General features: G+C 41.6%; 2 protein-coding genes across 5 annotated transcripts in view; one reads left to right on the top strand and one right to left on the bottom strand.

The window, feature by feature from the left end:
* Positions 1-15,821, bottom strand: part of myo10l3 (myosin X, like 3) — a 66,860-nt gene extending 51,039 nt beyond the window's left edge. For both annotated transcript variants that reach the window (XM_047815156.1, XM_027136813.2), the window contains exon 1: positions 15,620-15,821. In XM_047815156.1, the coding sequence (XP_047671112.1) occupies positions 15,620-15,640 (21 nt within the window). In that variant the 5' untranslated portion in view covers positions 15,641-15,821. The remainder of the gene's footprint in view (positions 1-15,619) is intronic.
* A 7,095-nt stretch (positions 15,822-22,916) lies between these two features.
* Positions 22,917-27,081, top strand: part of glb1l (galactosidase, beta 1-like) — a 12,567-nt gene continuing 8,402 nt past the window's right edge. Inside the window, exons 1-7 of one of the 3 annotated variants that reach the window (XM_047815221.1) lie at positions 22,917-22,979; positions 23,154-23,221; positions 23,549-23,712; positions 24,474-24,624; positions 25,352-25,412; positions 25,529-25,623; positions 25,709-25,889. In XM_047815221.1, the coding sequence (XP_047671177.1) occupies positions 23,156-23,221; positions 23,549-23,712; positions 24,474-24,624; positions 25,352-25,412; positions 25,529-25,623; positions 25,709-25,889 (718 nt within the window). In that variant the 5' untranslated portion in view covers positions 22,917-22,979; positions 23,154-23,155. Of the gene's footprint in view, positions 22,980-23,009; positions 23,222-23,548; positions 23,713-24,473; positions 24,625-25,351; positions 25,413-25,528; positions 25,624-25,708; positions 25,890-27,081 lie in introns of those variants that run through there. The other 2 variants (XM_047815219.1, XM_047815220.1) reach the window with 2 other exon arrangements.

Here is a 27,081-nt window from a genome sequence, read left to right as displayed (position 1 = left end):
TGTATAACACACACACCTACATCTTAGTAAACTAATGTATAACACACACCTCCATCTTAGTAAACTAATGTATAACACACACACACCTCCATCTTAGTAAACTAATGTATAACACACACACACCTACATCTTAGTAAACTAATGTATAACACACACACACCTCCATCTTAGTAAACTTACCCCTACACCCTACACCTACACACTACCCCTACCCCTACACCCTACCCCTACACACTACCCCTACACACTACCATATTACACACTACCCCTACACCCTACCCCTACACACTACCCCTACACACTACCATATTACACACTACCCCTACACCCTACACATTACCCCTACACCCTACACCCTACCCCTACACATTACCCCTACACACTACCCCTACACACTACCCCTACACACTACCATATTACACACTACCCCTACACCCTACACATTACCCCTACACCCTACATGTACACACTACCCCTACCCCTACACCCTACCCCTACACACTACCCCTACACACTACCATATTACACACTAGCCCTACACACTACCCCTACACACTACCATATTACACACTACCCCTACACCCTACACATTACCCTACACCCTACACCCTATCCCTACACCCTACCCCTACACACTACCCCTACACACTACCATATTACCCAGTACAGTGTTCCATTCCATCGCACCAACACGTCTAACACTGTGTCAGTTCCAGGTCTTGATCTCAGGATCCATGTTTATTTTTAACTCTCAGGAAGGATTGACAATGACATCATCAAACAGGAAGTGAGTAAATGATCACTCAGTCGATGAGACTGTCTCCAAGTCGACTGAAACACAGAGCACTTCTGAAAGGAATCCCCCCCTCCCCCCAACACAGATAAACACTAAAGTAAGAGGTCACTGCTGGTGACGGTGTTGAGTCAGTAAACCATCTCCTGCTGTTCAGCTGCTGAACTCTGTACATTCCTCTAACACTGATAAAAAGGAGGCAGACAGAATTCTAACTTCAGGGTTAAATACAAGTTAAATTTCAGAGTAAGTCCTGAGGCTGAGGGACCATCACAGATCAGAACAAACTCATTCTTCTGCTTCATTTGGTTCTTCTCACTTTAAATGATTAAACCATCAAAAAGATAAATGAAGTCTGTTTCTGAATGAAGCAGGAAACCACTTCATCCCTTCACTTGGAAGTAAGATGAAATCAGCCAAAGTGTGAGTTCTCACCTGACTAAAGGGCTGATTTAATCATTATTATTGTCTCAGCTTAGTATACAAACAGAAACAAAACTACTACGTTATTATTTATCTCTAACATTTATCACTAATGATCGATCCTGAGGTGAAGGTGGTGAGGGAAACCTCCCTGAGATGATACGAGGGAGAAACCTTGTGAGGAACCAGACTCAGAACATCATCCTCATTTGGGTGACACTGGACAGGACATGATGTAATGTAAATAATGTCAATGTAAATAATGTCAATGTAAATAATTTAAATGTAAATAATTTAAATGTAAATAATGTCCTTTCTACAACAGTTTGTTGTCCAGCGTAATTACTCTGATAAGTCAACATAATTACTGAGTTCATTACAGATTTAACCCATATCCAGTTTAATCAGGATACAGAATCCAAAACACACACACACACACACACACACACACACACACACACACACACACACACACACACACACACACACACACACGTGACAATCCACACAGAGCTTTTAGTGAGTAAAACAGGTGCCCCCCCCCCCCTCTCGTGGTGTTTAGCTGCCATGACCCTGTGTGTGACCCTCCATTGCTGATTTATGCAGGAACCTCCAGCAGCCTTGTGGAGAAGAACAAAGCACCACCAAATCTGACCACATCAAAACCTATAGAACATCAGTGAGAAACCTTCCACCATCATTCCACATCATGTTACGTCACATACAGCACAGCAGGGTCAAAGTAAAATCCCAGAATGCAATGCAGATTTGTCTCCAGCACATATGAGGGCTCTCGTCCTGCAGGTGATGCTGTTAAAATGATCTGAGAATTCCCACAGACACAGTAAGACAGAGGATGTACACAACAAACGTCAGGACATAAGGGACAATAAGAACTGCTCATGCTCACTGTTCTATAATTTCAGAAAGAAAGACAAATGAGAGATGAGATAAGAAACACAGCAGATACGTCACTCTGTCTGCTAAACCCCTTAAATACAAACCAAACTCAGCCCTCAAGTCTCCTGGACTTTCTCCTGTATCTGTCTCTACACCTCCACTAAAAGTTCCTCTGGAGAACTTGGGACTGTTCTATTCTATTGAATCCACTGTATATCTCTTAACAACACACATTGTCCCAGAACAACTTTACAGAAATTCTGCTTGGAACCAAAACCAAAAGAGAACCTCATCCTGACCTGGTGACACTGAATAACTCATGAGTAATTTAATGCACCTCCCAGTTGTACACTGAGACTTAATCAACTCAGCAAAATGTGTTTAATAGAAAACACAAACACACATCAGGTGAAAGTGAAGCTGATGTCTGAATCAGTGCTTCTGCTTTATTACAAGTTCTACTTAATAAGTAGCTTTATACATGATTAACATAAATAATATAATGTTTATGTTTAGTTAATAATATCAGTGCTGTACTAATAATGTACTGATCTCTATCTCACACACACACACACACACACACACACACACACACACACACACACACACACACACTTTTCTGTCATTCTAAAATAAATGGTCTTGTAACTCAGACACAGACAGACACACAGACACACAGACACACACACAGACACACAGACACACAGACACACAGACACACACACACACACACACACACACACACACACACACACACACACACACAGGCTGGGAATGCAAAACCGGAGGCAGATATAAAGAAAACAGGAATGAGGCATGTGGTCATTTCCTGTTGTTGTATTGTCAGATAAATACTCTCTCTCTCTCACACACACACACACACACACACACACACACACACACACACACACACACAAACACATTCTGTGCTAATCATCAATGTACTAGAGCTGAATGGAGCCATGAGGGAGCAGTTTGTCTGAGCTGAGAGATCGATGTGAGAGGAAACCTGACACTCAGCCGTATCAATCCTCATTAACTATTAACACACACACGCACACACATGTGTGTGCGCACACACACACACACACACACACACACACACACACACACACAGGACATAAGTTAAAAAACATCAAGGTTGAGCGAACATTCAGAAACCTATTAACGAAGTGTGAATCTCTAAAATTCTCCTAAAAACAAAAGTAAAATTATTTGCAAAAAATAAAGATTACAAACATTTTGAAAACCACCAGAGAAAAATGTTAACAATGTTAAACTGAACATTTATTCATTTAATTTCAAATTATTCTAGAATTACTGGAGAATTATGATGTTTAAGTATAACAACTCTCAGCCATTTTATCAGCAATGTATTGCTCTTTAACAAGACGAAACACACACACACACACACACACACACACACACACACACACACACGTCATGCTGTTGTCAGTGTTATATAATGAGTGTGTGTAGGATTAAGGTCACATGATCAGTGAGATTAAACTTTGTAATATTCACATCAGAGCTCATGGTGGAATTAAGATCTAATAATCTACACTATGTTCTTCTGCTACAGGGAAATAATTAACAAGTGTAGAGTGTAGAGTGTGTGGTGTAGAGTGTGTGGTGTAGAGTGTGTGGTGTAGAGTGTAGAGTGTGTGGTGTAGAGTGTGTGGTGTAGAGTGTGTGGTGTAGAGTGTAGAGTGTGTGGTGTAGAGTGTGTGGTGTAGAGTGTAGAGTGTGTGGTGTAGAGTGTGTGGTGTAGAGTGTGTGGTGTAGAGTGTAGAGTGTGTGGTGTAGAGTGTAGAGTGTGTGGTGTAGAGTGTAGAGTGTGTGGTGTAGAGTGTGTGGTGTAGAGTGTGTGGTGTAGAGTGTAGAGTGTGTGGTGTAGAGTGTGTGGTGTAGAGTGTGTGGTGTAGAGTGTGTGGTGTAGAGTGTAGAGTGTGTGGTGTAGAGTGTAGAGTGTGTGGTGTAGAGTGTAGAGTGTGTGGTGTAGAGTGTGTGGTGTAGAGTGTAGAGTGTGTGGTGTAGAGGTGTGGTGTAGAGTGGTAGAGTGTGTGGTGTAGAGTGTGTGGTTGAGTGTAGAGTGCTGTGGTGTTAGAGGTGTAGAGTGGTAGAGTGTTTGGTGTAGAGCTGTATAGTGTAGAGTGTGTGGTGTAGAGTGTAGAGTGTGTGGTGTAGAGTGTGTGTGTATAGTTGTAGAGATGTGTTAGAGTGTAGTAGTGTTAGAGTGTTGTGGGTAGGTAGAGTGTGTGGATGTAGAGTGTAGAGTGTAGAGTGTTGTGGTGTAGAGGTGTAGAGTGATGTGTGGTAGAGTGTAGAGTGTGTGGTGTAGAGTTGTAGAATGTGTGGGTGTAGATTGTAGAGTGTGTGGTGTAGAGTGTAGAGGTGTGGGTGTAGAGTGTGTGGTTGGTCAGAGTGCTGTGGTGTAGAGTGTAGAGTGTTAGAGGTGTGGGGTAGAGTGTAGAGTGTGTGGGTAGAGGTGTGGTGTAGAGTGTAAGAGTGTGGTGGATTTGTACGAGAGTGTAGAGTGTGTGGTGTAGAGTGTGTGGTGTAGAGTGTAGAGTGTGTGGTGTAGAGTGTGTGGTGTAGAGTGTAGAGTGTGTGGTGTAGAGTGTGTGGTGTAGAGTGTAGAGTGTGTGGTGTAGTGTGTGGTGTAGAGTGTGTGGTGTAGAGTGTAGAGTGTGTGGTGTAGAGTGTAGAGTGTGTGGTGTAGTGTGTGGTGTAGAGTGTGTGGTGTAGAGTGTAGAGTGTGTGGTGTAGAGTGTAGAGTGTGTGGTGTAGAGTGTGTGGTGTAGAGTGTGTGGTGTAGAGTGTAGAGTGTGTGGTGTAGAGTGTAGAGTGTGTGGTGTAGAGTGTGTGGTGTAGAGTGTGTGGTGTAGAGTGTAGAGTGTGTGGTGTAGAGTGTAGAGTGTGTGGTGTAGAGTGTAGAGTGTGTGGTGTAGAGTGTAGAGTGTGTGGTGTAGAGTGTAGAGTGTGTGGTGTAGAGTGTAGAGTGTGTGGTGTAGAGTGTAGAGTGTGTGGTGTAGAGTGTGTGGTGTAGAGTGTAGAGTGTGTGGTGTAGAGTGTAGAGTGTAGAGTGTGTGGTGTAGAGTGTGTGGTGTAGAGTGTGTGGTGTAGAGTGTAGAGTGTGTGGTGTAGAGTGTAGAGTGTAGAGTGTGGTGTAGAGTGTGTGTAGGTGTGTAGAGTGTAGAGGGTGTTGTGTAGAGTGTGGAGTGTGTGGTGTTGTGTGTAGAGTGTGTGGTGTAGAGTGTGTGGTGTAGAGTGTAGAGTGTGTGGTGTAGAGTGTAGGTGTGTAGAGTGTAGAGTGTGTGGTGTAGAGTGTGAGTGTATGGGTAGAGTGTAGAGTGTAGAGTGTGTGGATGTAGTGTGTGTGGTGTAGAGTGTAGTGGTGTCGAGTGTAGAGTGTGTGGTGTAGAGTGTAGAGTGTAGAGTGGTGGTGTAGAGTGTGTGATGTAGAGTGTGTGAGTGTAGAGTGTAGAGTGTAGGTGTAGAGTGTGTGGTGTAGAGTGTGGTGGTGTAGAGTGTGTGGTGTAGAGTGTAGAGTGTAGAGTGTGTGGTGTAGAGGTGTAGAGTGTTAGAGTGTGTGGTGTAGAGTGTAGGTGTGGGTAGAGTGTGTGGTGTAGAGTGTAGAGTGTGTGGTGTAGATGTAGAGTGTAGAGTGTGTGGTGTAGAGTGTGTGGTGTTAGAGTGTGTGGTTGTAGATGTAGAGTGTGTGGTGTAGAGTGTGTGGTGTAGAGTGTAGAGTGTGTGGTGTAGAGTGTAGAGTGTAGAGTGTGTGGTGTAGAGTGTAGAGTGTAGAGTGTGGAGTGTGTGGTGTAGAGTGTAGAGTGTAGAGTGTGTGGTGTAGAGTGTGTGGTGTAGAGTGTGTGGTGTAGAGTGTAGAGTGTGTGGTGTAGAGTGTAGAGTGTAGAGTGTGTGGTGTAGAGTGTGTGATGTAGAGTGTGTGGTGTAGAGTGTAGAGTGTGTGGTGTAGAGTGTGTGGTGTAGAGTGTGTGGTGTAGAGTGTGGAGTGTGTGGTGTAGAGTGTAGAGTGTAGAGTGTGTGGTGTAGAGTGTGTGGTGTAGAGTGTGTGGTGTAGAGTGTAGAGTGTGTGGTGTAGAGTGTAGAGTGTGTGGTGTAGAGTGTGTGGTGTAGAGTGTGTGGTGTAGAGTGTAGAGTGTGTGGTGTAGAGTGTGTGGTGTAGAGTGTAGAGTGTGTGGTGTAGAGTGTAGAGTGTAGAGTGTGTGGTGTAGAGTGTGTGGTGTAGAGTGTAGAGTGTGTGGTGTAGAGTGTAGAGTGTAGAGTGTGTGGTGTAGAGTGTGTGGTGTAGAGTGTGTGGTGTAGAGTGTGTGGTGTAGAGTGTGTGGTGTAGAGTGTGTGGTGGACATTTTTATGTAGAGATGTTTGTAAGGCCTTCAGTGTCATGTAACAGTGATCGGGGCCCGGACTCGCTCATGTAACAGTGATCGGGGCCCGGACTCACTCATGTAACAGTGATCAAGGCCCGGACTCACTCATGTAACAGTGATCAAGGCCCGGACTCGCTCATGTAACAGTGATCAAGGCCCGGACTCGCTCATGTAACAGTGATCAGGGCCCGGACTCGCTCATGTAACAGTAATCGGGGCCCGGACTCGCTCATGTAACAGTGATCGGGGCCCGGACTCGCTCATGTAACAGTGATCGGGGCCCGGACTCGCTCATGTAACAGTGATCGGGGCCCGGACTCAGTCATGTAACAGTGATCAGGGCCCGGACTCGCTCATGTAACAGTGATCGGGGCCCGGACTCGCTCATGTAACAGTGATCGGGGCCCGGACTCGCTCATGTAACAGTGATCGGGGCCCGGACTCGCTCATGTAACAGTAATCGGGGCCCGGACTCGCTCATGTAACAGTGATCAGGGCCCGGACTCACTCATGTAACAGTGATCGGGGCCCGGACTCGCTCATGTAACAGTGATCGGGGCCCGGACTCGCTCATGTAACAGTGATCGGGGCCCGGACTCGCTCATGTAACAGTAATCGGGGCCCGGACTCAGTCATGTAACAGTGATCAGGGCCCGGACTCGCTCATGTAACAGTGATCGGGGCCCGGACTCGCTCATGTAACAGTGATCAGGGCCCGGACTCGCTCATGTAACAGTGATCGGGGCCCTGACTCGCTCATGTAACAGTGATCGGGGCCCGGACTTGCTCATGTAACAGTAATCGGGGCCCGGACTCGCTCATGTAACAGTGATCGGGGCCCGGACTCGCTCATGTAACAGTAATCGGGGCCCGGACTCAGTCATGTAACAGTGATCAGGGCCCGGACTCGCTCATGTAACAGTGATCGGGGCCCGGACTCGCTCATGTAACAGTGATCGGGGCCCGGACTCGCTCATGTAACAGTGATCGGGGCCCGGACTCGCTCATGTAACAGTGATCGGGGCCCGGACTCGCTCATGTAACAGTGATCGGGGCCCGGACTCGCTCATGCTACACGAGGAGTGTTGGGTCCTGTTACACAGCAGCGCTACAAATGAATCATGAACCTTTGTCCTCTCGCCCGTGTGTTCATGTCTCAAACCTTCCACCTTACTACACATTTATAGCCTCACTATAAACATACGACTGAACCTCCGCAATCACACCACTGCTTTTCACCCACAATACAATTCACATCTCTTTATGTTTACATTAGTTGCTGTAGAATGTTGCTTTAACAAGCTCCTGATGTGACTTATGTTATAGCTGCTATAAGCTGTTATTCTCTCTCCAGTCTTTATTATCTCTCTTCATCTTACTGAGAAAACACATGAAGTGTGAACTTCAGTGTCCTGGAGATGTAGGAAGTCTTCAGCTTTATCTGTGACAGGTACAAAGTGCTGCTGTAACACTGACACTGCAGAGATCTTCACCACAGAGATCTTCACCACAGAGAGCTTCACCATAGAGAGCTTCACCATAGAGAGCTTCACCATAGAGAGCTTCACCACAGAGATCTTCACCACAGAGATCTTCACCACAGAGATCTTCACCACAGAGATCTTCACCACAGAGAGCTTCACCACAGAGATCTTCACCACAGAGAGCTTCACCACAGAGATCTTCACCACAGAGATCTTCACCACAGAGATCTTCACCACAGAGAGCTTCACCACAGAGATCTTCACCACAGAGAGCTTCACCACAGAGATCTTCACCACAGAGATCTTCACCATAGAGATCTTCACCACAGAGATCTTCACCACAGAGATCTTCACCACAGAGAGCTTCACCACAGAGAGCTTCACCACAGAGATCTTCACCACAGAGATCTTCACCATAGAGATCTTCACCACAGAGATCTTCACCACATCACACACAAATGTTTCCTAAATATAAACTTTAACATATTAATCATTACTTATTGTCTTTAATGTGAAGTGTCTGCTGTACACTGTTATACAATCAAATCAGATGTGTGTGTGTGTGTGTGTGTGTGTGTGTGTGTGTGTGTGTGTGTGTGTGTGTGTGTGTGTGTTTGCCTTAAACATGCGTAGCTTCTTAAACCCACACACTCCACACACTCTTACAGTGGAATGCTGGACATTATTTTGGGATGAAACACAAGAGCTCGGAATTCCTTCTGTATCCTGTGACCTTTAACTTCATTCTCAAATCTCAGTGTGACCAAAATACAACACAACCTGAACAATATAACACAACACAACCTGAACAACACAACCTGAACAATATAACACAACCTGAACAATACAACACAACCTGAACAACACAACACAACCTGAACAACACAACCTGAACAATATAACACAACACAACCTGAACAACACAACCTGAACAACACAACACAACCTGAACAATACAACACAACACAACATGAACAACACAACCTGAACAACACAACCTGAACAATATAACACAACCTGAACAACACAACACAACCTGAACAATACAACACAACCTGAACAATACAACACAACACAACCTGAACAACACAACACAACCTGAACAACACAACACAACCTGAACAATACAACACAACCTGAACAACACAACCTGAACAATACAACACAACCTGAACAACACAACCTGAACAATACAACACAACATGAACAACACAACCTGAACAATACAACACAACCTGAACAACACAACCTGAACAATATAACACAACCTGAACAATACAACACAACACAACCTGAACAACACAACACAACATGAACAATACAACACAACCTGAACAATACAACACAACACAACCTGAACAACACAACACAACATGAACAATACAACACAACCTGAACAACACAACACAACATGAACAACACAACACAACCTGAACAATACAACACAACCTGAACAACACAACACAACATGAACAACACAACACAACATGAACAACACAACACAACCTGAACAACACAACACAACCTGAACAACACAACACAACATGAACAACACAACACAACCTGAACAACACAACACATCCTGAACAATACAACACAACACAACATGAACAATACAATACAACACAACCTGAACAACACAACACAACCTGAACAACACAACACAACCTGAACAATACAACACAACCTGAACAATACAACACAACACAACCTGAACAATACAACACAACACAACACAACATGAACAATACAACACAACCTGAACAATACAATACAACACAACCTGAACAATACAACACAACCTGAACAATACAACACAACCTGAACAATACAACACAACACAACCTGAACAATACAACACAACACAACATGAACAATACAACACAACACAACCTGAACAATACAACACAACACAACCTGAACAATACAACACAACACAACCTGAACAACACAACACAACCTGAACAACACAACACAACCTGAACAACACAACACAACATGAACAATACAACACAACACAACCTGAACAACACAACACAACCTGAACAACACAACACAACATGAACAACACAACACAACATGAACAATACAACACAACATGAACAATACAACACAACCTGAACAACACAACACAACATGAACAACACAACACAACATGAACAACATAACACAACATGAACAACACAACACAACCTGAACAATACAACACAACACAACCTGAACAACACAACACAACATGAACAATATAACACAACATGAACAACACAACACAACCTGAACAACACAACACAACCTGAACAACACAACACAACCTGAACAATATAACACAACATGAACAACACAACACAACCTGAACAACACAACACAACATGAACAATACAACACAACATGAACAACACAACACAACCTGAACAATACACACAGACACAAAATCCATTCTACTAGAGCTGGATACATCGGGACATGCTGACTGACTGACAGGATTATGGGTAATCCCATGATCAGAGTTCACTATAAACACATCATGGTTGTCAGGACAACAGGAGGGTGAGTGATGAGGTCACAGGTAATGATGCATGTGATCCATCAGAAGACTTTATTTGTAATATGGATCAGATGAAGTGTGTTTTAGTATTTATCTAAAAATACTAAATAATACATGAGACGTTTTGGACACTGTGGCGGTGCTGAGTGTGTGTGATATCAGCCGAGGGCAGGAGTCACGTCACTGTTGGGTGTGTGTTACAGTTAATGAGGGGCGTCTCATCCTCACAGGAAGGACATGAATGTGTTTCTGTCATTTAAATAAAATGAGACAGCAGGACAAGAGTTTGACCTGAATGAGACAGCAGGACAAGAGTTTGACCTGAATGAGACAGCAGGACAAGAGTTTGACCTGCTTCAGTGTTTTTATTGTATCTGAGTAGCATATTAGCTTGTGGACATGACTTTGCTAAAACACAGTAGCATGGTAGCCTTTGTGTACGTTCTGTTAGCCTGACAGCTCATTAATCTGTTAATAGGTCTGATTTTTACAGCCTAAAACTCCACTCATTTCCTGCAGGTGCAGGAAACAGGAAGTGAGAACGCAGGAAGTTGTTTCAGACACCCAGTCATGTCTCCCACTTTGCAGAGAGAAGAATAAGAGTGGAATAAAAAATCCGGTGCACAAGCTGTGACTTGATAAACTTGTCTATGCCTTTATCACGAGTAGGGGGATTACTGTAATGGTCTCCTCACTGACCTTCACATGGAGACCATTAGACAGCTGCAGCTCATGGAGAAGAAAATCAGAGCATCTGTCCTCAGGTCCTTACACTGGCTTCCAGTTATATATAGAGTTCATTTTAAAGTAATTTTACTCGTTTATAAATCACTCAATGGCCCTAAATACATTGCAGATCTGCTCACTGAATATAAACCAAACAGATCATTAGGATGGAGTCAGTTAGAGAAACCGAGGGTTCACACCAAACAAAGGGAATCTGCTTTGAGCTATTCTGCTGCTCACAGCATGGAATCATCATGGAGATCAGATGTGATAAAACTTTAGCCACATTTACATCTAGACTCAAAACTGTGTATAATATTTTCCTCTGTATGTAACGTACTCTGTATGTATGTGTATGTGACATTTTATTTAATTTTATTTGATTGTTTTAATTTCATTTTAAATCAATTTATAAATCATTAAAAGTTTTTAAATTCCTTGTTTTATTGTGATTATTGTTTTAGAGTTATTTTACTTTCTGTGTAAAGCACTTGCATTGCCATGGTGTATGAAATGTGCTATATAAATAAACTGAGATGAGATATAAACAAAGAGAGATCACAAATCATACAGAAATCACTTCTCAGCATTTCCTTCAACATGCTAAATCTATCCTGAGCAACAAGCTATAATCAGCTCAGGTCATGGAGGTCAGATCTGTCAGTCCGGCTGCTGACGGCTGGTTATAGTGAGGGATTTAAACCCAGCTTCCAAACCTTCAGGATTCTAAACATAAAGCAGAGCAGCTGTATGCAATGTTATCATTTTAAACCAAAACCCCAAACCCACAGCTCTCTGGCAGACACTCTGTCGCTCTGCATGTGGCGTTTTCTTCCTATGTAGATTTACATTAATTAACGTTTTCTGTGTTTATGAAGTCTCTGCCCAAAACCCTGGATTTTTCTCCACTGATTTCGCTCCACATCTTTAACAATGTTGGTGCCGTTGGCTGTTGTGACACAGCCAGCGTCTCTCTCAAGCCCAAGGCTACTGTATGTTCTCTCCAGTGTGGGCATCTGGGAAATACACTGTTGGCAGGCAGCGGCTGTTGGATCACTTGTCCTGCTTGACCACAGATCCGAAGTGGTTGAAATAACTCAAACGTTGCCATTTCTTTTTGAGCTTCTCAACGGCGCGAGTTATAAAGCTTAGGAATAGTTTGTTTCCTTCATCTGTCGCTTTCCTAATCTTGGTTTTCTCTGTCTTCATTCATCATATTTTTCTCTGTGATGATATGATTTTGTCATATTGTCACGTGATGTAGTAACTTTGCCAATCTTGCACAGTACATCTCTCTGCTCAGTGTCAGTAATCTTAAAGCCAAAATATCACCATATCACAGAGTTTTTCTGGCTACCAGTTCAGTGCCGATCTCCTCCGCATGCACGTTTGTTCTAGTCTCCACGCTGCACATTGGATACAGTCAAATGACTACACACGTGAATGCCTAAATCAGATTGTCTGGTCTTTTTTTTGTTAGTGGTGCAGAAAATCTGCAAACTGTCTTCAAAAAGTGTGTGTTGTCTAGTCCACACATGCGCTTATTTATTTAATAATATAGTATGACATTTTGTCGTCATCTAATCGCACAGGCTGACATCAGTGTTTATAATGATTTATAATCCCACTCTCTGTGTTTATAATGATTTATAATCCCACTCTCAGTGTTTATAATGATTTATAATCCCACTCTCAGTGTTTATAATGATTTATAATCCCACTCTCAGTGCTTATAATGATTTATAATCCCACTCTCAGTGCTTATAATGATTTAAAATCCCACTCTCAGTGTTTATAATGATTTATAATCCCACTCTCAGTGTTTATAATGATTTATAATCCCACTCTCAGTGTTTATAATGATTTATAATCCCACTCTCAGTGCTTATAATGATTTAAAATCCCACTTTCAGTGTTTATAATGATTTATAATCCCACTCTCTGTGTTTATAATGATTTATAATCCCACTCTCAGTGTTTATAATGATTTATAATCCCACTCTCAGTGTTTATAATGATTTATAATCCCACTCTCAGTGTTTATAATGATTTATAATCCCACTCTCAGTGTTTATAATGATTTATAATCCCACTCTCAGGTGTCACCCAGATGAGGATGAGGTTCTCTTTTCAAACTGGTTCCCCACTTTTTTCCTCACCTCTGACTCTTTAAATAGGGATTAATACATAGATTTAAAATTTATCTCAACTTCTAGAAACAAATAACTTCAGATGACAACAAAAAAAACACCAGATTCCAATTGTACAGTTGTGTATTCAAAACCCAGTGAGAAAAATAAGTACACCGCACAATTCTGTTATATGTCTAACATTTAGCATGAATAACCTGATGCTTTCTGTAGGTTATCGGTGTCTTACGTCAGTTTACTTACTACACCCATCACTTCTGAACAACATTACTTCAGGAATTCATTTACACAAAGCTCTCTTAAATCCCACCACAGGATCTCGCTGGGGTTTTGGTCTGAGTTTAACACATCCATTCCAAACCTTCATTTTTTTCTTCACAAGTCATTCAGATTTGCTGGTATGTTGGACATCCTTGTCCTGTTGCATGGCCCAGGTTCAGCCCAGTTTAAGAAGGTGTTCTACATTATCTCCATGACTGCAGTTTCTCAGGTCAATACAATATTACATTGTGTAAATACTTTCAACTCTTTTAGTTCTAATATAGAAACATGATTTAAAGGTCAGGATCAGTTCTGTGTAACTGTAGCATGACTCTATTAGACAAACTCCACCCCATGCTTGTAAAGCTGTAGCTTCTGAATAGTTTGAATAGTCTGTAGTTATGCATGAAGTCTGAATATTGATGTGTATAGTTTCAGAATTCGGTCCTCACTGGACTCTTACAATGACCCATACACAGTAAGAAGAACTTTACATGTGACGGCAAATTAATCATTTATCTCGGTGAAAAATGTGGGCGTGGCCATTCCGTTCTCTTTTTCTGCCAGCCAATCCAGATTCACACATCATCTCATCAGCTTGTGTGTGTGTGTGTGTGTGTGTGTGTGTGTGTGTGTGTGTATGTGAGAGAGAGAGAGAGAGAGAGAGAGAGAGAGAGAGAGAGAGAGAGAGAGAGAGAAGGAAGAGTCACACACAGCATGACTGAACATGATATCACAGTCCTCAGGCGTTGTTGAGAGATTTTTAGAGGACGGAGATTTAAGTAGGCAAAAGATGTAGTCTACTGCAGGATTCCATTTCAAAGAGTGTGTGTGTGTGTGTGTGTGTGTGTGTGTGTGTGTGTGTGTGTGTGTGTGTGTGTGTGTGTGTGTGTGTGTGTGTGTGTGTGTTTTCCAATCCCTCACTGTGGTACTGAAAAACCAGAAATGACCCAAGCCCTTAGTATCATACATAAACCGTCCCAATCCAGTACTGAAACAGAGCTGAGCCCTCGGTGTAACACTGAACTCAATCTTTCAATATATTACTAAAACTAACCCAAACCCTCAGAGTATTACTAATATTATACAACACTAACTGACCTGAACCAGAACCAGTACTGAAACTGACCAGAACCAGTACTGAAACTGACCAGAACCAGTATTGAAGCTGACCTGAACCTGAACCAATACTGAAACAGACCAAAACCAGTACTGAAACTGACCAGAACCTGAACTGAAACTGACCTGAACCTGAACCAGTACCAAAGCTGACCTGAACCAATACTGAAACTAACCTGAACCTGAACCAGTACTGAAACTGACCTGAACCGGAACCAGTACTGAAACTGACCTGAACCAGTACTGAAACTGACCTGAACCAGTACTGAAACTGACCTGAACCTGAACCAGTACTGAAACTGACCTGAACCTCTATGTATTACTGATAATCACCGGGTCTCTCAGGTCCAGTCAGTTATAGACCACGCCGGTGTTTTGTGTGTTATTGTTTCCATCAGTGTTTATTAGTAATAATCAGTGTTTATTAGTAATAATCAGGGTTTGTTAGTAATAATCAGTGTTTGTTAGTAATAATCAGTGTTTGTTAGTAATAATCAGTGTTTATTGGTAATAATCAGTGTTTATTGGTAATAATCAGTGTTTATTAGTAATAATCAGTGTTTATTAGTAATAATCAGTGTTTATTAGTAATAATCAGTGTTTGTTAGTAATAATCAGTGTTTATTAGTAATAATCAGTGTTTATTAGTAATAATCAGTGTTTGTTAGTAATAATCAGTGTTTATTAGTAATAATCAGTGTTTATTAGTAATAATCAGTGTTTATTAGTAATAATCAGTGTTTATTAGTACTAATATTCTCTTCCTTCACACGCAGTGACTGTCGGTAGGTTTAATTTAATATGTATAAGTTACTGCTTACCTCAACAAAGAAGGTGTCCATTGTCCTTTTTCAGGCGGATTTCCATTCACTCCTGAACACAAATAAGAAGTTGAGCAGGAGAAACTCCCTGAGTTTGTGCGCTGTGATTCCGCGCAGTTTGTTCAGTTTTATTCGCTTTTTATGAAGTGAGTGAAGCCGAAATGTCGCACCGCTGAGATGCTGCTGCCGCTTTGTGCTGCGAACTCACGGGGGCGGGGCTTACTGACACGTCAATCACCCGCAGACCACGCCCGCTTAGAACAATAATAGCCCAGCGCTCCTGTTCACGGAGCAGATGGAGAGCAGTGTGATGTTCAGTGGAGCTGCTGAGCTTCTGTTCTCTTTCAGTCATTACTCTTCACCTCATTAACATAACGGAAATATAAAATTACCATAAAAATATAACTAACATTTGTAAAATTTATAACTAAAGGCCTCAAAGCAGCTTTACAGAACTTAAGAAACAAAATTCAAAAAGTTTTAAATTATACAAAGATGAATATTAAACAAAAGTCCCAGATTAATGTTTTATATATATATATACACAAGTCTGAGGTGACTCAGGTGACTGTGGGGAGGAAAAACCCCCTTAGATGGTAAAGGAAGGAACCTTGAGAGGAACCAGACTCAAAGGGGAACCTCATCCTCATCTGGGTGACACCAGGGGTGTGATTATATAACCTCATCCTCATCTGGGTGACACTGGGGGTGTGATTATATAACCTCATCCTCATCTGGGTGACACTGGGGGTGTGATTATATATATACAGTCTGATAAATGTTGTAGTGATGAGGAGGTTCTTGTCCTCAAACACCACATGGAGTTCACATCTCTTAAGTATCACAGAGTCCAACTGGAGCTGGTAGATCTGTAGATGTCTCAGGATTCTCACAGATTCGCCCTCGTCTCAGTGGAGGTCCTGTCTGGATGCCTCGGGATGGTAGAAAGAGCGAAGCAGTGGAGAGGGATTAACATATCTGCTGTTCATAATACGTATGTACAAGTCTGATGTAATAGAGCACAATATTATGGGATGTATTATGTGTACGCCTGACTAAAGAGATGAGTTTTTTATCTACATTTAAACTGGGAAAGTGTGTCTGAGCCCCGAACACTATCAGGAAGACTATTCCAAAGTTTGGGAGCTAAATAAGAAAACGCTCTACCACCTTTAGTAGACTTAGATATCCTGGGAACTAGCAGAAGTCCTGAGTTTTGTGATCTCAGAGAGCGTGAAGGATTGTAACGTGTTAGAAGACTAGTTAGATACATGGGAGCTAAACCATTAAGAGCCTTGTACGTAAGTAGCAGCAGTTTGTAATCAGTTTTAAACTTAACAGGTAGTTAATTAATAATAACAGGTAATATTTTTTTTATTAATCTAAGTAAGATTTTTATAATTTTTCCTTTTTCTAATTTTTTTAAACTCAGGGTGCTATGAATTCTTACACAAAGAAATCTCTGGACGTTTCTCTACATGATAAATGTGAGAAATTGGAATCTATGAGAAACAGAAAGACCATCTAGAGTTAGTTCTGATTGCCTGTGGTCCTAGTCCAAGAACGTCTGTCTGTCAGAGTTAAGCTGTCCGATGTCTTTCACACAACCTTCAATCTCATTAAGCTGGTGACTCACAACTGACTTAGCTGAAACATATAGCTGATCCGAAGGTTGTAAGTTTGATTCCCACGTTTGATTCCCACGTCCACCCGGTGCTTAACCCTCAATTGCTCAGTTATATAAAAAATATTTTTTTTTAAAAAAAGGAGATAAAATGTAAGTCTCTCTGGATAAGGGCATCTGCTAAATGCTGGAAACACACAAAACAAATACATTGAATTGAAAATGAAATGAATGACTAAACCCAATAACACAATCTTTCTCCCATAGCCAGCTCTCTGGTCTTTATTTTTCTTTATCCTTTTTTAACAACAAATACAACAAATGTCCTCACAGTTAAAGCCCAGGACTCAAACTAAGAGGAAACATTCAGAGATAAGTGTTTAAACAGTCAGTCTAGGACACACCTGGGTTACAGGAAATACCTGTCAGACACATGATCAAATATTTCTGGTCACTTAAAAAATGGGTAGGTTCAGAAAAATATTATATATATAAAATCTGTAGCAAATGGGTTGCTATTACAAGGTTGTCCAGTAGGGAGCAGTATTCTGGGGTCAGTCTGTTGTCGCTGAGTAACGCGTGGACATGCCGGTGGTCCGCTCGGTTTATATAAATTAAGGTTCATGTTAATCTATCTCCATGTGTCTATGTCTGTTTATACATATATCTGCTCCTAAGGATATTACAATATATCCACGTTATAAAAATGCTATTATTCCACGTTATAAACGTGCCTCGGAATCATTAACTCAGTTATGCTAATGGGTTCATTATAACTACATTAAAGCCTTGCAATTTAATCCCTGCGGTCACACACGGAGGGATTTGTGCTCCATCTGCACACACACACACACATGCACACACACACACACACACACACACACACACACAAACACACACACACATACACACACATGTACACACACACACTGAGGGATTTGTGCTCCATCTGCACACACACATGCACACACACACACACACACTCACACAATCACACACACTCACACACACTCACTCACACACATACATTCACACACACACACTCACACACAATCACACACACTCACTCACACACACACATACACACACACACACACACACACACACAATCACACTTTACATTTCTTATACTATAATTACTCTCTATTTAACCTATAAAGTGTCACATTGTAAAGTCTTTATACCATTTACATTGGGAGACAGGTGGACACACACACACACACACACACACACACTTAATAAAGTTGAGAAATGTGTGAAGGACATTAGACAGTGGAAACTTTTAACTCATGTGTCACTGATTTTTGTTTTTGTTCTACTGTATTTTATGACCCTCCACACCTACTTTGATCAGATGGTACAGACTTTTTGTGGCACCTCAGATAGTAAAGACTACAGCAGGAGTCAGTATTTAAATACTCATCCTGTCCAAAATGGTCACTGAGCTCTGTGACCTGGGCATCAATTTAATTCAATTCAATTCAATTTATTTGTATAGCAATTTTAACAATTCACATTGTCTCAAAGCAGCTTTACAGAAGTATAGAAACAGAAAAAATAAATAAATAAACAGCTATTTATCTGTAACTTCTATCTCTAACGAGCAAGCCAAAGGCGATGGTGGCAAGTAAAAACAAGTAATAAGGCTACTAAAACTAATTTACTGAGTATTTTTGTTTATCTCGGGAAACAGACACAGTCTCTATATTGTAAGCTCTGGGTGACGACTCATTGCAGCAAGCACATGACTAAGACTGAGTCATCTTTTATTTGTCTGTCCCAACATTCACATACAAATGTAAGCACACAACCCTGTTATCTATAGACATGGAAGCAGCGTGTCACAAGCTGCAATAAAACTTACAGCGCCTTTGGGTTATGTCATGTTTGTATGTTGTTGGCTTTTTTTAACAAAACTAATAGCTCAAGTGTAACAGATGATTTTATATTAGGGGAAAACTACAAGTTTATTAATGTTTATTACATTTTCATTTATGGCACATTTGGCATTTATAGCATTTGACAGATTTCCTTATTCAGAGCAATGTACAAAAGTGCTTTTAAGTGTTTATAAATGAAACATTAACACCGGTTCACTGGGTTACAGACAGGATATAATCACAATAAAACTCAACTGTATATGAATATAAGAACCTCTGTGTTCTGGTTGATTCCTGACTCTCATTTAAGGCACAAGGTTAGATTTATTTGTGATTATCTGTCATCAGAAGAAGCTTTAATGTGTGTATTCCATGATTATTTCTCATATCACTTAGTGTTTAACATCTTTGTCTCAAGCTAGTATAAATACTCTGATAACAGTTAAATATTTAGTCAGTCTGTGTTCTCAGTTAATTCTGCAAGGGATTGAAACTCTATCCTATTAACATTTTAGCACTGGTTAGGCAAACCCTAACCCTAACCCTGACCCTTACCCTAACCCTAACTCTGACCCCAACCCCAACCCTAACCATAACCCTAACCCTGACCCTTACCCTAACCCTAACTCTGACCCCAACCCTAACCATAACCCTTACCCTGACCCTTACCCTAACCCTAACACAAACCTTAAACCTTACCCTAACCCTTAACCCAAACCCTAACCCTAAGCACAACCCTTAACCTAACCATAACCCCAACCCTTACCCTAACCATAACCATAAGCCCAGGTTCTGTTCATTCATCTTATAAAATGCTTTCTGTCAACTCAACACCTCCAACATTAGTAATATATTCTTGAGTTTAGATTTCTTTACTCTAACTGATCTTGGCTATTTGCTTTCTCCTGTCACTGTCTCTCTCTGTCCTGTATGTAGCTCAATGTTTTGTTTTTTAGCTTAGTTAATTTCCTATTAATGTATTTTAGTTTATTTCTAAGTGCAATTATGTATTTGTATTTTGTTTTATTTACTTTGTGTGCGTGTGTCTATCTATCTATCTATCTATCTATCTATCTATCTATCTATCTATACAATAGACAAGAAGCTAAACCTATAATGAATTAGAAATGACTGTTTGATGCTCACATTCATAAGAGGCTTAAGTTTACACTTGACTCTGTTATCTGGTGTACAGTAAAGTTTAGTTGTACAGACACACTTTCCCAGTTTAAATGTAGATTACAGAAACATCTCTTTAGTCAGGCGTACACATAATACATCCCATAATATTGTGCACTATTACATCAGACTTGCAAATATTATAAACAGCAACTACATTAATTCCTCTCCACTGCTTCTTTCTTTCTACCATCCCGAGGCATCCAGACATTGTAGCAGCTCAGATCATCTTCTGTGTGATGAAGATTTTGGACCTCCACTGAGATGAAGGCGACTCTGTGAGAATCCTGAGACATCTACAGATCTACCAGCTCCAGTTGGACTCTGTGATACTTAAGAGATGTGAACTCCATGTGCTGTTTGAGGACAAGAACCTCCTCATCACGACAACATTTATCAGACTGTATATATATAATCACACCCCCAGTGTCACCCAGATGAGGATGAGGTTATATAATCACACCCCCAGTGTCACCCAGATGAGGATCAGGTTATATAATCACACCCCCAGTGTCACCCAGATGAGGATGAGGTTATATAATCACACCCCCAGTGTCACCCAGATGAGGATGAGGTTATATAATCACACCCCCAGTGTCACCCAGATGAGGATGAGGTTATATAATCACACCCCCAGTGTCACCCAGATGAGGATGAGGTTATATAATCACACCCCCAGTGTCACCCAGATGAGGATGAGGTTATATAATCACACCCCCGGTGTTACCCAGATGAGGATGAGGTTATATAATCACACCCCCGGTGTCACCCAGATGAGGATGAGGTTATATAATCACACCCCCAGTGTCACCCAGATGAGGATGAGGTTATATAATCACACCCCCAGTGTCACCCAGATGAGGATGAGGTTATATAATCACACCCCCAGTGTCACCCAGATGAGGATGAGGTTATATAATCACACCCCCAGTGTCACCCAGATGAGGATGAGGTTATATAATCACACCCCCAGTGTCACCCAGATGAGGATGAGGTTATATAATCACACCCCCAGTGTCACCCAGATGAGGATGAGGTTCCCCTTTGAGTCTGGTTCCTCTCAAGGTTCCTTCCTTTACCATCTAAGGGAGTTTTTTCTCCCCACAGTCACCTGAGTCACCTCAGACTTGTTCATTGGGGATAAATACATACACATTTATATATAACTAATATTAATCTGGGACTTTTATATTATATTAATCTTTATAATAACCTTTTGTTCTATCTTTATGTTCCTGTAAAGCTGCTTTGAGACAAAGTCTACTGTAAAAAGTGTTATACAAATAAAGTTGAATTGAACTGAATTGAACATGTAGTAAGTTGTGCTGAGTACCTGTGTTTGTGACAGCTGTGAAACTTGCTGATGCTGAAACTCTTCACTCTTACAGCGAAGTGTGTTAAACAGATAAGGCCTACATGATATGATATAATATTCTATGTGTAAAAAATGATATGACAGACAGTGGACACTGCTGTTGGGCCCCTGAGCAAGGCTCTTAACCCTCTCTGCTCCAGGACCTGAACTTCCTCAGCTGGGAATGTGAAGAAAAGTAATAATAAAGGTTTATTCTTCTTTTACACCCTGAGTGAATTCAGCATATATATATATGTGTGTGAACTTAAATTATAAATTTATAAAAACACATCCACATTCCTCCCAGGCACATACACACACACACACACACACACACACACACACACACACACACACACACACACACACACACACACACACACACATTCTCAGCAGCAACATCCTGTTTGTTTTAAGGCTGTTGAGCTGTTATCTTTTACCAGAAGACATTTGGGATTTGTAAGAATCCTGTACGTCTGTTGGTGTGTGTATCTGGCCTTGGGGGATTGGCTGAGTCATGCTTAGAAAGGGTTAGGAATTTTTATCATGACTGTTCCTCCATGATGATTTTCTTTCTCACTGTGGAACTTCCTGAATGACATCGTATTCACTGTCCTCCACCATCTCCTATTCTCCTAATCTCTGACCATCACACAGTTACCATCAACCCACAAAACCAGCAAATTCCTTCAGAAACTCATCACACTGAACCGCACAGAATCCACCCGTTATGGAACAGTTATGGAACAGACTTCCATTTGGTGTTCAGGACTCAGACACAGTCTCAGTGTTTAAGTCCAGGCTAAAAACACATTTGTTTAGTTGAGGGATCATGGTTATAGAGTGTTCGGTGAACTCACTCTCTCTCTCTCTCTCTCTCTCTCTCTCTCTCTCTCTCTCTCTCTCTCTCTCTCTCAGTGTTCTGAGTTCCCAATGTGACTGACTCTTCTCCCCAGACCTGCCCGATCCATCCTCATGCCCTGCTGTTGTGCCAGTCATTTTTGCACTTGGGCCTTCATCATTTAACATGTGAAGGCATTAGCAGTAAGTAATTAGTGTCTACTTGAGGACGAGTTTCCTTTTATACGCTTGTTTTCTCTCAGCGTTTCTTATCTAAAGCCAGATACAATTTAAAACAATGTCCGTTGTTAAAAGCGCTATATAAATACCATGTAATTAGATTGAATTGCACTGTAGCGCCCCCGTGTGGCTAACACAGACATACACACTGAGACGTGTCATAATGCAGAGAAACCTGGAGGGGTTTGGGACCCTGCGGACGGCAGGCAAAGATCAGTCATGTGGTCATCACACTGAGGCTGAGTAAGTGTGTGAAACTGAAAGAGAAGTGCTTTATACAGCACTAAACACACACACACACACACACACACACACACACACACACACACACACACACACACACACACACACACACACTCACGCGCGCGCACTTAATTAATGTAATTCCCATGTGTTTAATTTACCGCTTTATCACAGACATGACGTCACAGACAGGTTGTGTGTTCTTGTGTGTGTTTATCACCGCGGTGATGACTAATGTGTTGGTAAGTACAGACTTCACTACACACACACACATATATATATATACACAAACATACACCCCCCACACACAAATACACACACACACATACATACACCCCCCCCCAGACACACACACACACACACACACACACACACACACACACACACACAGAGAACAGACTAAACTGTCAGCTAAACAGACCATGTGATTAATTATGATGGTGTTTATGAGTGAAACATTATAAGTTTTATGTGAAAGTGCAGTTAGTGTTTTAGTTTTGTGGCTTTTGAGAGACTCCAAACTGTTCTGTCATGTAAAAGGTTATTTATTTGATGTTTTAATGCTTTAGGCCGAGCGCTCGTTCACTATTGACTACAGTAAGGACTGTTTCCTGAAGGATGGACAGTGTTTCCGTTATGTTTCTGGCAGTGTTCATTATTCCAGAGTCCCTCGTTTCTACTGGAAGGACAGACTGATGAAGATGTACATGAGCGGCCTCAACGCCGTTCAGGTGTAAGCTGAACACACGAACACTAACACAGCTTCACTAATGCACATGTACTGAGTCCCTTTTACATTCACTTAAAAAATAAACAATATTAAATGTGGAGAAAGGCCTGGAAAAGTTCTGGGGGGATTCAGAGAATTAGAATACAGTTGAGAGGATCTACTATAACTATAATGTCCTCTCACACACACACACACACACACACACACACACTTATCCAGAGTGACTTACAACTGAGGGCTTTGCTCAGGGGCCCAGCAGTGGCAGCTTGGTGGACCTGGGGTTCGAACCCATGACCTTCAGATCAGTTGCCCAACACCTTAACCACTGAGATACATGTAAAGTGTTCATACTAGTTACATAGAACCATATTAAGCACTGTATTGTCATATGTGGCCATGTGAGACTCTCATTAAAGTAAACCACCTTTTCTGCTTTTCGTGCTACATCATTGATCTGTTCTCTCGACTGGAAGTTCTTTCCAAATCCATTTTGTTCAACAACATAACGGGTTCTTTGGGTAACGTTCTGGCTTTCTGCTCTGCCTCCTAAGATAAAAAGTGTCGTCCAAACAAACTGATCCTGTTGTAGGAGTTATTTTATTTACAGTAAACTCCAATCACAATTATTAATAATTAATCTTTTCCCTTTAAATATTTCACACATTAAATTTTAAAACAACATTAACAAATATTATAATCTAGCTTTTGGATTGACTTGTGACATCACTGCTGTGTTATTAACACTGTTATTAATGTTATAACAGCTATGTGCCCTGGAACTTCCATGAGCCAGTACAGGGCATGTACATCTTCCAGGGGGACAGAGATTTAGAGTATTTCCTCCATCTGGCCAATGAGACGGGCCTGCTGGTGATCCTGAGGCCCGGGCCGTACATCTGTGCTGAGTGGGAAATGGTGAGAGTTACACAGCTCACCTAATGACATGACATTACTAATGTACAGTAAAAGTGAATAAACAGTTATAATTATACAGCTGTAATCACAGTCAGAGCCACCCGGACATCACCAGGACTCATCACAGGCAGAAAACAGAGGAAAGCTCCAGACCTGATGTACATTAGGTGGTTGAAGTGCCTTCAGTTTTCAGAGCATGTGTTTTTACCTGCAGGCTTTCAGGCTCCTAAACATCTGCAAGCCAAATCTCACCAGATCTGCTGACAAACCTTTCTCTTCCCTTCTCTCTGCTTGTGATGAGTCGTCTTCTCACCTCTAATCATTTTGTCCTTGTTTGACACCAGATGTGGATTAATAACGTACTGTTTACTCCGGTTCTGCCTCTCGAACACTTTACACTCAGGTTTATACAATATATAGAGTCTCAATGTTATATTTGGAGATATTTCACTTTAATTCAGAGGAAGTGGACAAATGAGTAATGATTATTCTGTTGTGGGATAGAATTAATGTCTCAGAATTTAAGGCTCTTATATAAAGATATAAAGTTAGTGTTCATTAGCAGCTACTTAGGAGTTCTACATAAATCAGCGAAATGAGTTAATACCTGACAGAGACGCTAAACTAATGAGTAGTAGTTATGTATGATGTAAACCTGCTGACTGCATGCTGTGTGTGTGTGTGTGTGTGTGTGTGTGTGTGTGTGTGTGTGTGTGTGTGTGTTTAGGGAGGTCTGCCTGCATGGCTGCTCCACAACTCCAACATTATCCTGCGGTCAGCAGATTCAGGTACACCTTAATATCTAGACATTTCCATGACATTTTTCAGTCAGCTTGCTGACTCTCTCTCTGTGTGTGTGTGTGTGTGTGTGTGTGTGTGTGTGTGTGTGTGTGTGTGTGTGTAGAGTACATGCAGGCTGTAGGTGATTGGTTGGCTGTGCTGCTCACTAAAATGCGCCCGTGGCTCTATCAGAATGGTGGGAACATAATCAGTTTGCAGGTACAACATGCTAATTACAGGTAAGATGATTAAATTATAATGTATAAAAATAATACATTGTGTGTGTGTGTGTGTGTGTGTACAGGTGGAAAATGAGTATGGCAGTTACTTTGCGTGTGATCATAACTACATGCGGTCTCTTCGGCTGCTGTTCCGGAACTTTCTTGGTGAGGATGTGGTTCTGTTTACCACCGACGGAAACACGGATAAAGAGCTGGCATGTGGAAGTCTACAGGGGCTGTACGCTACCATCGACTTTGGGACTGGTGTGTATGTGTGTGTGTGTGTTAGGGTTAGGGTTAGTCTGTCTCTGTGTGTGTGTGTGTGTGTGTGTGTCTGTGTGTGTGTGTGTGTGTGTGTGTGTGTGTGTGTGTGTGTGTGTGTGTGTGTGTTAGGGTTAGTCTGTCTCTGTGTGTGTGTGTGTGTGTGTGTGTGTGTGGGTTAGGGTTAGGGTTAGGTTTAGTCTGTCTCTGTGTGTGTGTGTGTGTGTGTGTGTGTGTGTGTGTGTGTGTGTGTTAGGGTTAGGGTTAGTCTGTCTCTGTGTGTGTGTTAGGGTTAGGGTTAGTCTGTCTCTGTGTGTGTGTGTGTGTGTGTGTGTGTGTGTGTGTGTGTGTGTGTGAGGGTTAGGGTTAGTCTGTCTCTGTGTGTGTGTGTGTGTGTGTGTGTGTGTGTGTGTGTGTGTGTGTGTGTGTTAGGGTTAGGGTTAGTCTGTCTCTGTGTGTGTGTGTGTGTGTGTGTGTGTGTGTGTGTGTGTGTTAGGGTTAGGGTTAGTCTGTCTCTGTGTGTGTGTGTGTGTGTGTGTGTGTGTGTGTGTGTGGGTTAGGGTTAGGGTTAGGGTTAGGGTTAGGTTTAGTCTGTCTCTCTGTGTGTGTGTGTGTGTGTGTGTGTGTGTGTGTGTGTGTGTGTGGATTCCAGGACATGTTGGACTTTGAGGACACGAGCGAGCTGATACAGCTGCTCAGAAAGCTTTAAGGCAGAATGTGACTGGATGCCAAATCCCTCCCTCAGAATATTGACCTATCATCAATGACTATGTACTAAATAAGTGGCAGGAGGAATGGAACACATGGTGGAATAACAAACTGTTACAAATACACCCTGAAGTTATTACCAGGTCTCTAATACCTATGAGATTAAGATCTGATCAGATGACCTTAACCAGATGTAGAATCAGATACAGGGCTGACACATGAATACCTGCTGAAGGGAGACGACCCCATTCAGTACTGCAGCGTCCCCCTTACTGTCAAACACATACTGTTGGACTGTCCTGTGTGTAAGGACCACAGAAGGGGGTCTTATAAGGCCGACTCATTTACAGAGCTATTTTAGGTTTCAAGGTTTCATCAGAAAAAGTTTTAGAGTTTCTGTCATATATTAATGTAAAAAATTCATTTAAGTTGCATCTATCTATCTATCTATCTATCTATCTATCTATCTATCTATCTATCTATCTAT

The sequence above is a fragment of the Tachysurus fulvidraco genome, chromosome 6, assembly GCF_022655615.1.
Source record: "Tachysurus fulvidraco isolate hzauxx_2018 chromosome 6, HZAU_PFXX_2.0, whole genome shotgun sequence".
Taxonomy (NCBI): Eukaryota; Metazoa; Chordata; class Actinopteri; order Siluriformes; family Bagridae; genus Tachysurus; species Tachysurus fulvidraco.
The sequence above is the reverse complement of the archived record's forward strand: the minus strand, read 5'-3'. Positions and strand labels throughout refer to the sequence as shown.